General features: G+C 40.5%; 1 protein-coding gene across 1 annotated transcript in view; it reads right to left on the bottom strand.

The window, feature by feature from the left end:
* The window catches only part of LOC147334742 (endophilin-A1-like), a 60,283-nt gene that overhangs the window by 10,479 nt on the left and 35,954 nt on the right, over positions 1-13,850 (bottom strand). The window contains exons 2-8 of the mRNA XM_086274629.1: positions 2,993-3,061; positions 1,857-1,929; positions 1,605-1,748; positions 1,303-1,436; positions 1,019-1,177; positions 461-564; positions 238-368 (exon numbers count right to left, since the gene is read on the bottom strand). Of these exons, the coding sequence (XP_086130755.1) occupies positions 238-368; positions 461-564; positions 1,019-1,177; positions 1,303-1,436; positions 1,605-1,748; positions 1,857-1,929; positions 2,993-3,061 (814 nt within the window). The remainder of the gene's footprint in view (positions 1-237; positions 369-460; positions 565-1,018; positions 1,178-1,302; positions 1,437-1,604; positions 1,749-1,856; positions 1,930-2,992; positions 3,062-13,850) is intronic.

The raw sequence follows: 13,850 nt of genomic DNA, 5'->3' as shown, positions 1-13,850 counted from the left end.
CCCTGCAGTTAGTAGGCCAAACCGTTCTTCTAAATCTCATCTGAACTCCCACGGCTTCTTCTATCTGGTAGATGTGCTCGTCTTTTTGCTCAGACTACATGAGGCATCCCAGATCCTGACTTACCAAGACACTACTGCAGATACCTCATCTCTACTGGACATTATTTGACAGATACCACTGAGCTGGATACTGGTAGTCATCTAACTGCACATCGAAGATTGACATCCTCTCTCTACCTGGTGATCTTCCTGGGGATTTGGCAGAGTGTATCCCTCCATTGTGGCTTTCGCTGGGTGGCAGCAGCTCCAGTGTCATTCTGGGTTTTGGAGTGTACTCCTTCCTCGGTTTACTGGACACTTCTTTTATCCTGGAAGGAAGCCACACAGTTAAGTTTTATCTAACCACACAGTCTATTTTTATAGCTTTATTTCTATCCTGAGTAGGAGGCTGGATCGATACCTGTCCTCCATCTTCCTGGAGAGCTGTTGGAGGATTTCAGAGGCACGACTGTGGTATTCAAACTGAGCTTGGACCAATGCTGAGAGCTGGCTCACCTGCTCTATCTGCAACACACACATAAACGTGTTTTTTGTTGTTTTTATTCTTCCAAACCCATCCTCCATACCCACGCTGGGCTGGCACTGGTTTGGCACAGCAAGGCACAAGATTGCTTGTCTTTTCCATGTTTGTATATAGCATAAAATTTTTTACTTGGAACATGTCAGTAACAAGAATAGACCTTAATATTTGATTTCATATGTTCCCCCCTTTTTTCAAAAACCAAACAAACATTGAACATGTTTTTGTGGCTGTAATATAAAATCTTCTTTTAATTTGCTGAGGGCACAATATGATTAGATTTTCTTCTTCTGATTGGTCTTCAAAACTCTGTTTTGGTATTAATGATCTGAGATTATTTAACACTTTTCTCTGTAGAGCTAAGGAACATATTTACCTTCAACTCTGATAATAATAAGTTATGGTGGAATTGGAATACGTATATTACATTATCCTTACGTCGCTCTCCAGTAGGTTAAACATGCTCTGCTCTGCGATCTCTTTGCTCTCATCAAACTTCTCCAGTGCCTGTTTGATTTCGTCATCCTGGACTTTCCCCTGACGCTTCTTCTTGTAGTCGAAGTCCAGACGTCGGCCTTCCATCTTCTTCAAATGATGCTGGAATAGATGAGAAAGGAACATGTGATATAAACAATTTAAGATTCATGTTGAAGAAGAATTCAACAACATGTCACCATTATAAATTCAATTTCCCACATATCTAATGTTACTTGTTTACCGACCTGTATCTCTTTGAGGTCTTTATCATGAAGATTCTGCAGTGGATCAATAAAGTTCTGTTTGACCTCCATGTCCAGAGCATCTTTCACCTCCCCGAGTTCCTTCATCGCCTCACCAGCATCCATGAGGGCCAAGCCTGGAAGTAAAGTGAGAAATTAGCAAAAAGCCAATTTTTCTGAGCCGCCAAGGTTGCTACCTGCTTATGACCTATTTTCCTCTATTATCTAATCTTGAATTGGAAAAAATAATTAAAAATGGTTAACTTTCTGATACATCTTACGTCATTTAACAGGTATACATTTACCAAAGCTGGACTCCTCTCCTAACTCCCGTCCAAACTTCAACATGGCGTCTCCTAGGACGGTCTCAGCCTGCGGATAACCAGGTCCTTTTTCCTGCCCACGGATCTTTGACATGGTGTTGATCATACTCAGCTTGGCTCTTGATGCTTTAAAAAGCAGAAATAACATCAGTAACATCAGGAGTCACAATTTGAATTACAATATAATAGTTTTGCAATTTTTTTAGTATTCTGCAACCTTTGTATATTTAATACCTGGGTTAGGCTGAAGGTACTCTGTAGTTTTGGTCATGATGTCCAACACTGCTCTGCTGGTGACGTCCACCTTCTGCAGGGGAAACACCAGATTATCAGCATGTCAACTGATACTCACTCGTATAAACAGAGTAGAAAGTCCAGGAACAACTTCAACTACTTCCAAACTGCATAGAGCAGCTCCAGCAACGTTTTCAGTATGCAGTATAACTATTTTTCTTCCTGTGTATTTAGGCTTGTGGCCTTCATTAAAGTAATTATGAAACATATAACATGTTTGGAAGGATATTTCATAAAGCAGAAAAAATAAATCAAAACAACAACATGGGACCAACACTCATACAGAGTGATTATCTCTGGCAATAGAAAACTTGGGTGGTACCTTATATAGCCATAACCTGGAAAGGTGCAACTTCACCCTCAGTGACATAGGCCTATAGATAGGTCTGCCATCCCCTCTACCAAATATTACTAGGGGAAAAATGTGTATTCCCCAACCCTACAAACTAGAAACTTAGAATGTTCACCTTCAAATTGGAAGCTTAATGTCGAAACCAATGCATTTTAAAAAGTGCACTTTTACTTTGAAGGTGAACGCTCTGTTTCTGTTAATGACCACGATGAAGGCCAACAGCTCATCAGTTATTAATCAAGTAATAAAGTTACTCTAAATACTACAATGAATACAGCTTTGCAATATTTTCTAGATATATTTAGATATACATTAAAAAATCTGCTGGTGTAATACAGGTTTACAAGTTAGTCATATGTGGTCAAAGTGAAGCAACACATAGCAGCCAGTTAGGCTGTAGTTAGAGCACCAAACTTTACCTTTACGTATGTCTTGTTTAATTAAAAAAAACAAAAAACAAAACAAACAAAAGTATGCTAGTCTATCTCTGCTGTGCCCACTTACTTTGTGGATTAGATCCAAGAAGTATTCTGGCACCAAACCTTCTCTCAGAAAATTGTCATTGAAGCTTCCAGGTTGTTTTAGTGATTATAACAAGTATAACTTTTAAATTAGCTAACCTCTACCAGCAGAGGTAAGAGAGATCCAGTTTCTCTCTGCTTCTACGCTTAACACTAAGCTAAGATTAAATCTGGTATCAGATCACAGACAAACAGGTAATTACCTTCTCCATTTCTTTAAAGTCATCATCTAGCTTGGTTCCTTCCGCCCCTCCAACCTTCTCGCTGACTTTCTGTAATAAGAAATCAGAGGAAAGAGACAGAAAGGGGAAGAAATATGGTTAATACTTTCATATTTGAGTAGCTTTGATTACTCAAACCCACCCTCAGAGGAAGAAACACCAAATTGCGTTTAAAGTGGTAATGAAGAAAGTTAGAAAGTCTGGCTGTGTGATAAGAGCAAAGGCAGAAAAAAAAGTGTTGTACAAAATAATTTATGCAGGAAAAAAGAGACGAGAAGGAAAGTCGGTGCAGTGACAACAGCTTTCACTCAACCTTTGATTCCTCGATTTTTTTGTCTTCTACTTTAATACCATTAGAATACAGTGTTTCAGAGTGAGTCAATAACAGTTTATTTTCATCTGTGTCCTTGGCCTGTGCAGGCAGAAATTGAGCAGTTTAAATTCTCAGACAGTCTCTTCATTCTAAATAAAACCTCTTTCAGATGGCCAAGCATCTCTCGACTGATGAGCCGGCTTTCTGCTTTCACTGCAATGCTTCAATATTTTTCTCAGAAACACGTTCAAGCCAGTGGCACCACTGAGTTCATAGACAGCAGACAATCTGAATCTGCGTTCACCTGGTATTATGTTCACCCTCATTAGATGTCTCAATGAACCGTAACACTGAACCTCCAGCGCTAAAATGTATTTTATTAAGGCTTATTAACTGATGAATGTATCAAGAAAACATAATAATGTGATTTTTCTTTCCCGCGGTCTTCTTTTTAGACAGACATGGATATTTCCTGTAAGTCAGCTGCAGCGCACCACAAGAAAGCAATTCAGATGTTTTTACAATTGTTTTGAAACCTGCAGCTTTCTCGCTATTATTGCAGCTGAATTCATTTCTTTGTAAGAGCCCTGTCAGATACCAAAGGAACTCCAGCTGGGAATATTCAGCTGACTATATTACATTATTCAATAAAATAATAAAAGGTTAAAACTTGTAATCACTTGTTCTGAGAATAAATCACTTTTTTTGCTTACACCTGCAGTCTTGGTGTGGATATTATCAAAATGTGGACATTTAAAATGTTAAAATACGGGTTAGGACAACAGAAGATTGCTCAATTATGCCCTGGGGGACGGGGCTATGGCTCGCTACATCCTCTTGCAGACCATTACATGTGGAAACCATTTGAATACAAGCGCGCTGATCCACACAGGTGTGCACACGGGTGTTCACTGTTTGTAGACTTAAATTACACCTTTCTTGGCTGCTACTTCAAAGCACATTGTGCGCTGTCTGTCCTGCGTGCTGCACAACAACATTGAATATTTAGTATTTACTGCTGTTTACACTTAGCTAGATTAATGCGATGGTGTTGTGTTTAGTATGTTGCTTTGGGTTTTTTTTTGCTTGTTTTCTATTCTTCTTCTCTCTCAACAGGTGATCCAGGAGATTTTTTTTCTCCCACCCTTTCTCACTGTCCCTCTCCCCTTCTGTTTTTCTTTTCCTTCCTCTTTCTTTCTCCCTTTCCTATCCCTCACTCATGTCTGTCCCGTCTGTAACATCTGAAAATAAAATATAATAAATAATAAAAACTAAGATCGATCAAATGGACCAATACGGCAATGCCACGATGATCCATTTGGCAAAGTAAATCCACTGGGTATCCTTGTTGGTCTTCAGACAACAATTCTGACGACTAAAGAACCAAATGGGACAGGCAAAAAAAAAAAAAAAAAGATTGCTCAATTATGAGTGGTACTCTTCACGAATGTGATGGATGATAATGGATTCATTTACAATCCCACCATCACAGTTCTGGGAGTTTGAACACCAAAAAGCCTCCTGGCTTCTCTATGAAGTCACTTCAGTATGTGATCTTCAAAATGAGAACCAGAGCTCAGTTAAACAGTGTAAAATAATAACAAAGAACCCAAATCACCACAAACTCACCAAAGAGACCCCAAATTACCAAATAGCTCCAATCTAACATAACAATAAACACCCACAGAATGACCTTAAAGATACACAAAAGACCCACAAACACCCAAAAATTAACTACAAAGAGACCCAAAAAATGAGCGAGAAAAACACCCTTAGTAATCTAAATGACACCAAAATGATGAGGAAACAATCATAAAGAGACAAAAAAGAACAACAGGCCACAAAAAGACAAAAGCTTACAGAGACCCAAAGCAGCCACAAAGTGACCACAAAGACACAAAATTACAGAAATAAACCAAACGAGAAGGAAAACAGCCACAAAGAGACACAAACTTAAAAAAAATAGGGGGTGGGGGGGGGGGGGAAACAGCCTCATAGAAACACAAAGTTACCAGAACGGCCCTAAAGACAAGCAAAATAATCAGAGACAAGAGATACAAACAACCAGAAACCAACCATTCAAAGACAACGCAAACCACTCAAAACAATCAAAAAGGATCAAAAGCCACCAGTAAATGGCCACAAAGACGACTGAAATTACCAAAATAATCCCCACCACAAGCAGAACAACCCTGAAGAGACACAGAAGAAAAAAGAAATGAGTAACAAGGAAAGGGAAATATCCATATATCAGACACCCCTGTGAAGTAAGGAAATTAAACACTTAAGAGACAAAACAAACACAAAGACACACTTAATTACTGAAATGATCCTAAAGACAAGCATAATTAACCACAAAGAGTCCACAGACCACCAACAAACGACACAAAGTAACCTCAAGTAATTCATCTCTTTCAAAACAAGCAGTACCAGTTTTTCTTCACTTAACCAAAATGTGATTATTTCCTCTAAAAATCTCCTCTTGTAGAGTTCAGACTGAACAAAAAAAGCAGGACTTAACGTTACACAACTACAGCCCTGTCTGTAATAACAAAGACATAGTGGAGCGAATGAAGTCTGCACAGCAAATACAGCAGACTCATCACAAATGCTGTGACCTCCATCTGACTGCAATCACACTGACGCTCAGTGAGTTATAGATATTGCCTTGCTTATATATAGATCTTTGTTCTGCTCTGCTTGTCACTGTAGGAGAGGGACTTGCTGCAGAGTGACACTGCTTGCTTGCTAATCGCCTCAGGTTGCAGGGAAGGAGGAGAGAGGGATTTTCCACAATCGTGACTCATATCAGACACCCACAGCTTAGTGAACCCATGTGCACCTTTCCACTTATCTATGCAGTAGATACCAGTAAACAAATGCATAAAAACAACATATGGCAACAACAGCAGACAGCTGCACTTATGTATGCTCATGCGTGACGGGTGAAAATGAATATCTGAACTGCTGTTGCCACTATTGCAGTACTATAAGAAACCGTGAAATGATCATCTGAAACAGTTGCCAAACATTTCTCTTAAGTTTCATACACGATTCAACCGATTCAAATGTGCTGCATGTTTAAAGTATGATGTTAGAATGACAAAAAATAAAGTTCCATCAAATAAAGTAAAAACTAATTAAATATACATATTGTAAACATTAACAGTCTGCAATTTGGATTTTTGTTTTTTTTTTTACAAAACAGAATAATGTAATTTCATTGTTTATGTAATACAAATAAGACTAATTAAGAAAACTAAGCAACATACCCCATTGCTCTAGCTACCAAATTCAGCTAACATGAATCCTGTGTGAATGTTGTTTAGCATTATGGCACGAGCAACCCCGACTACCATCTCTTCTACCTAAAAAGGCAAAAGACATCCAGAAACAAAACACTCGAGCAAGGCCAGAGAAGAAAAAAAACAAAAACCCAACAACAAATACAAACAGGCAGTATAGTGGTTCACTCAGTGAGGAAACTCCTACACCCATCAACCACCCAAATTAGAGCCCAAACACCAACACATAGATGTGACAGAACCCAGATATCCCTACCCACTGCAACCCACAGTGAAGATCGGGAGGCAAGAATGAATAAACATTTGGTTCTTCTGACTCCTTTTCCAACAGGAAATCATCAACATTTGTTTTTTTGTTCGTGTAAATATGCTTTCAGTGATTTATGTTTATTTATTTTTTGTTTTTGGTTTGGTTTTATGGTTACTAAGACCTGTTGCTTATATGTTCGAAATAAACATTTGATTGACTGATTGAATTTCATAACCTCTAAAAATGATCACTTGGATAGGAGCCAATGAACTGGATATGCAGTAGTCAAAAGTAACTCCACTTTAGCAGCAACAGTAACATATGTAGTCATACCAAAGGTAAAAATTAAAGTGGACTTTTCTGGTAAGACTTGTTTCTCCATTTCTGCACACATGGAGGCAAATTATGAAAACATGCAATTCGTGGAATGAGCAGCTAAATATGTGTCTGGTACAGCAGATGTCACACATCTTCATCAAAGCAACAAGCCATGCAAGCATAAAGATAAATATGTGCTTGTTTATGTAACGGCTTGTGCACCTGAGCACCTGTGTGTGCTTGTTATGACACAAGGCTGAGTGGGTCTCTCAGACAGGCAGAGAGAGCGAGGCGACATAATAATGAAAAAATAGAAATGATGAAAATGTAAAAATAATGAAAAACAATAGCGGGGAAAGAAAGTGAGCAGTACAGACAGATGAGGAGGAAGATGCAGTTACCATGGAGACAGGGAGCTGACTGCATCCTTTCATATTTCTGAGAACCAAACACACACATTGGCAGCCCTCCTGTCGTCTGCAAGGCGGCTGCGGAGCGGCGCGCTGACACACTGTTACGTAACTGCTTCTCTCTCAGCAGTGTTGCTTTCTTGTAATATTTCCCTCTTACTGTCCTTCCATGCTGTATGTGACGACCCACGTTTACACCTCGCTGATGTTTATTTTTCCATCTTTTAGAGTGGAAACACTGCAAGCTGTACATCATCTAGAAAGGTGCAAAGTCAGGTTTTCTTCACAGAGTTTCACACCATGTTAGCAAAAGATGTAAGTTTGGTTTGAGGGAAAATTCACATTTCTGGAGCTCTCGAGGTCTCACTGTACCTCCATAATGTTTTTAACCTTTTTCCTATTTCAATACAGGGCTTTAGGCATCTGCTGATACTGGTTACTGATCTGACACCAGTGTTAATTTAATAAGCTGTATCCCTCAGCCTGAGGAAGAGGCTAATAAGGTAACATGAGGCTAAACTTCAGCGCTTTAAACCTACAGCTCGATGACTGGCTGTCCCATTGGTTGGCTTTGCAAAATGTGAAAACTCAAAGTCTTCAACACTCTGAGAAACTTCCATCAATTCACCACAGCTTATCCACTCCAGTGTCGCAGGAGCTCTAGGTCAATCTCAGTTGCTACTAGGTGGACAGGTCACCATTCTACCTAACCTTTAGCCAATAAAGAATCACTAGATAACCCAACATTCAGGTGTATGGACTGTGCGAGGAAACTGGAGGAGGGAACCCACACAGGCACAGGGGAAACATGCAAACACCCCAGCTAGCTTACAGCCTCGAACCATCTTGCTGTGAGGCAACAGTGTTGCCAGCTCAGGGCCTAACTTCAGTGAACATCCTTCAAAAGTCCAAGATCACATGATTCTAGGGATTAGGGTTCTTAGATCTCCAACCTGTTGACACTGTTAGCTTTCGCCATCCATGCACGCAATGCTAGCTTTTCCTGTTACCCAGCAGCCCAACCTTTTTTTGTGCCACGGACCGGTTTATGTCCGACAATATTTTCAGGGACCGGCCTTTAAGGTGTCGTGGATAAATACAACAAAATAAAACCAGTACCAGTACCAAAAAAAAAGAAGATTTATTCATAACACACATGTAATGTTTGTGCTATATGTGTAAGGTCGGGGGGATTCCCATTTCACTGCAGGGCAACCTGCATGTGACGAATAAAGCTTTGATTGATTGATTGAAAAGATCCAGGGAAACCAAGTTAACGATAAAAACAATTTAAAAAATAATGCAAAAATTGATAAAAACCCTGAAAACCAAAAGATTTCACACCCAAGCCTCAACTCTCGCAGCCCGGTACCAAACGACTCCGGTCCATGGCACAGGGGTTGGGGACCGCTGCTGTTACCGACCCCTTTGGTATACTGAACACAGATCTGACCGACCCTTTGTTAGACTTGTATGAAGCGAAAACCAAATCACTACATTTTTGTTTAACCCAGAAAGGCCAAGCATATAAAAGGAAAAAAACATAAACAAATATGGCTTTTGTCACAATCTATTATAAAAGAATTATACCTTTGTGTGTGGATGCCTCTGCAATTTACAAGGCATCTCACTATAAATTCCACAGCAGTAAACACACCAATTAAACTTCATCACCAGACGATTAGGCTGTTTTTAAACACAGAAAACAACCTACACCTACAAGTGCTACTGGCACTAGAAAAATAATTTTTTGGGGGAGTGTTTCGTTGATTTGACAGCACACATTTAAAGCACCTTCCTACACTCCTTCATTACAGCATGGTAATAACAGTGTGCAGCTGCAGTTGTTGAGGAGTGGCGACTTTCACAAACACACAGTGTTTTACTGTAAAATACCTCAACCAACTGTGGAAAACAGCACCGTGTACATCTCAGTAACAGCATGATTTTGTTTAGATACAGTTTATTTTTGTACTTGATAATGCAAAGAGTGAATCACAGCACAGATAGAAGAGAGATTTGCTTAACACCACAATTACATATAACTGATGAGCTGATTTACTCTACCGGGAACACCGGAGCAACAGGCGCTAATCAAATTATCACTCCTTCACCGATTCCAGGCTGTCACATCTAATTTTAAAAACATGACATTAGTCTGTTTTTGAGTCAAAGCTGCCTTCACGGAGATACCAGATACTAAACAAAACCCTGATAAAGTGATGACAACACATTTAACCTCGAGCACAGTGTAAACATGACAGATTACAGCAGAAATACAATCTGATTAACACGAACAATATTTCTGTGCCATTCAGTCTTTGTCAGGTCACAAAAAGCATACGCACTACCGACGATCATGAACACATGAGCAGCTCTATGCTTTAGGCGTCAGATTTTGAAAAACAAAAACACATGCCTTCAAGAGGACCGATACTGCTTTTTCTTATTTCCTGTTGCATAAACATGAGTGTTTATGGTAAACTGACTGCACTGTTACTCATGTATTGCTTTCTGAGTACTTATAATGCTTTTAATTACAGGCTACACCCTCTTTATTTTAACATTTACGCACTTTCTGTATTTCACACATACAGACTTGCACTCTGATGAATGCATACAGGGGAATTCTGGGGGCTTTACCTAAAGAGACTGGGGATTGAACCACTGATCGTCTAATTGGTAGACAAGTCTACTGAGCTAGGTTTCGTTTAACAAGGTTTAATAATGCCGCTCCCTTATTTACAAGGGGTCACCACTAGGGTAGCTTGCTTCCTCCAATGAACTTTACAAGGAGCAGGCATCATAGGAAAGTTGTCTTAAAGAAGCAGGAGCTAAACTGCTGAACTGAAACTGCTTCTCAGTTTTCAGCCCAGGAGGTTACTGCTTAGCCTCCAAGGCTTCAGAGCTGAAAAATGAAGCCATTGCAGAAAGTGTCATAAACTGCCGCTGACACTGACACTTGAGGCCTGGAGTTGGACACTGCTGCCATAGAGGTTCAAGGCCAACTTCAAATAAAAAATAAACATGTTAATGGTGCAAGGTTGGGGAGGTTTTCAGTCATCCAGGTCTTGGTAATCTAAGGAGCTTGGAAAGAAAAGCAACTGGACTGAACCTCTCATCCGAGAATCTTCTCCAGTTCTAAGAACAATGGCGGAGAGTCCTTTTCCTTCCAAGCTCCTTCCAAGTAAATAATGGTTTAGTCCTTATGGATACACTTTCCCCACTAGGTGATTTTTCTTTTTTAAAGGACCTCTTGTTTATGTTGTTGGTGCCTTTATGACTATTTTCCATGATATTATTTGTACTTGTACTAAAATACCATCCAACAAATCCTCCAGCTGTAGTTTTGGTGAGTGATATTCTAATTACTGTACGGATACAGCTTGCTAACCATGTTTGCTAGCAGTAGCTGACAACTTAGGACTCTACCTTCTCATGTGAATATGTCCACTTTTGACTTCAAGAAAGTCAAAGTGGCAGCAACCATTTGCTAATGTTAAGGCTTCAAAATTTAGACTCCAAAAAAGTTAGAAAAGGTGCCATCCTGGTAGTTGTGTCTATCCCTTATTTACCCTTGGAGGATTAGTGGATTTGGATTTTTTTTACTCGACAAATCACAGAAAAAGTTACTTTTTTGGCTTTAAACACATAAAAACTCAAAAATGGACCCAGTGGGTGCTTCTAGAGAAAGTCATTTCACACCCACAACCTCCCACACACAAACAGAAACACAGACAGTGAAAGCTAACCACCTTTTAGACCACTGAGGCATTAACAAACCCCATCTGTTCTACATCTCTCCACCTCCACAGTTGCTCGTTATCATTTTCTCTCCTTTCCATCCTCTCTCTGTCCTTGATTTCCCCCTCACCCCTCTCTTTTTTTTGCTGACTCACTCCAACTGATGCCACAAAAAAATAAACCTAATTACAAGACTGCCATAACAGGAACGACAGCGAAGAGGTCAAAGGTCAAAGGTTGTGGCACCTTGCCAGCAGAGAGAGAAGATAGCTTTTCCTCCAGCTGACATAAATCTTGTTTGGAAGGGAATTGGGCAATCAGGGAGAGTAAAGGTTGGCAGCCGGAGTCAGCTCATCTATCAGTCTGAACGGCTGCCAAAACACTCAAACGCCATCTTGAACTGTAGATGGATAAAAGGCTGGATTGATGGCAGGCTGTTATGCCAAAATGTAATAAGGTTGATTTATAGAAAAACAAACATTTATATCTCCATCAATATTTTGAAATTTCTGGTGATTCTGGCCTTTGAAATTTTTTATTTGGTAATAAAAGATAATTAAGCATTTTTAATGACCCTCAACCCAGCACGCTGTATCACTAGTTTTCATTTTACTGCATTTAGGAAAGAACAGCTGAACTTGTAGTTAGGGGTGGACGATATTAGATTAGATTAGATTAGATAGAACTTTATTAATCCCTCGGGTGGGTTCCTGTGGGAAATTCGATTTCCAAAAAAGCACAGCACCGACAGAAGTTACAGAGTTACAGAATATTATATATATATATATATATAAAAAAAAAAACACCCAGCACGCCCCTGCGGGCGGTTTATCCTTCAAGCTCGGGTCCTCTACCAGAGGCCTGGGAGCTTGAGGGTCCTGCGCAGTATCTTAGCTGTTCCCAGGACTGCGCTCTTCTGGACAGAGATCTCCGATGTTGTTCCCGGGATCTGCTGGAGCCACTCGCCTAGCTTGGGAGTCACCGCACCTAGTGCTCCGATTACCACGGGGACCACCGTTACCTTCACCCTCCACATCCTCTCGAGCTCTTCTCTGAGCCCTTGGTATTTCTCCAGCTTCTCGTGTTCCTTCTTCCTGATATTGCTGTCATTCGGAACCGCTACATCGATCACTACGGCCGTCTTCTTCTGTTTATCTACCACCACTATGTCCGGTTGGTTAGCCACCACCATTTTGTCCGTCTGTATCTGGAAGTCCCACAGGATCTTAGCTCGGTCATTCTCCACCACCCTTGGGGGCATCTCCCATTTTGACCTCGGGACTTCCAGGTTATACTCGGCACAGATGTTCCTGTACACTATGCCGGCCACTTGGTTATGGCGTTCCATGTATGCCTTGCCTCTGCTAGCATCTTGCACCCTGCTGTTATGTGCTGGATTGTCTCTGGGGCATCTTTACACAGCCTGCACCTGGGGTCTTGCCTGGTGTGATAGACCCCAGCCTCTATGGATCTTGTACTCAGAGCTTGTTCTTGTGCTGCCACGATTAGTGCCTCTGTGCTGTCTTTCAGTCCAGCTTTGTCCAGCCACTGGTAGGATTTCTGGATATCAGCCACCTCCTCTATCTGCCGGTGGTACATACCGTGCAGGGGCCTGTCCTTCCATGATGGTTCCTCGTCTCCCTCCTCTTTCTTGGGTTTCTGCTGCCTGAGGTATTCACTGAGCACTCGGTCAGTTGGGGCCATCTTCCCAATGTATTCTTGGATGTTCGTTGTCTCATCCTGGACTGTGGTGCTGACACTCACCAGTCCCCGGCCCCCTTCCTTCCGCTTAGCGTACAGCCTCAGGGTGCTGGACTTGGGGTGAAACCCTCCATGCATGTGGCATATATATATATATATATATATATATATATATATATATATATATATATATTAGGGGTGCAACGATACACAAAATTCACGGTTCGGTTCGGTTCGATACTTTGGTGTCACGGTTCGATATTTTTTCGATACAAAAAAAAAATGTTCATGCCTTTTTAATTTGTCATTTATTAAAATTATAAATATATATTTTAACACAAAAGTACAGTTTTTAAATTTAACCCTAACCCTTGTGCGTGTTGTTTTTTAGCTCGTCATATTGCAGCCACAGAAATTCTTTTGTCCATGAAACCATAAAGCTGCACTTTCTTTTTGCCTTATAGTCTGATTTGTCATAACTTCTCCGTTTTGTGGTAAGCTTTTCTTTGGCTGTCACTTCTTCACCCTGACCTGTCTTATTTGGCTCAGCAGAACTAAAATATATATCTGTCTGTGAAGGTTCTCAGTCATCCAGGTCATCGTAGTGAAATATATATCCTGCCGCACTCACATAAGCTCAGCGATTCTCTGCGCGATCAACCTCTCACATGTTTAAGCTGCGGGACATTTCACTTGTCATGTTTGCATAGTAAGCTAACAATTAATAAGACGATGTCAGAGGAATTGGTGCACAAATTATCATCACTCACAGATCAGTGCTGTCGCTCTCTATACACAG

Source organism: Aulonocara sp. 'chitande type north' Nkhata Bay, linkage group LG3 (assembly GCF_057382095.1).
Source record: "Aulonocara sp. 'chitande type north' Nkhata Bay isolate Kocher_YH1m ecotype deep benthic linkage group LG3, A_spYH_male_GT1.1, whole genome shotgun sequence".
Classification (NCBI taxonomy): Eukaryota; Metazoa; Chordata; class Actinopteri; order Cichliformes; family Cichlidae; genus Aulonocara; species Aulonocara sp. 'chitande type north' Nkhata Bay.
This window is presented reverse-complemented; position numbering and strand designations above follow the sequence as displayed.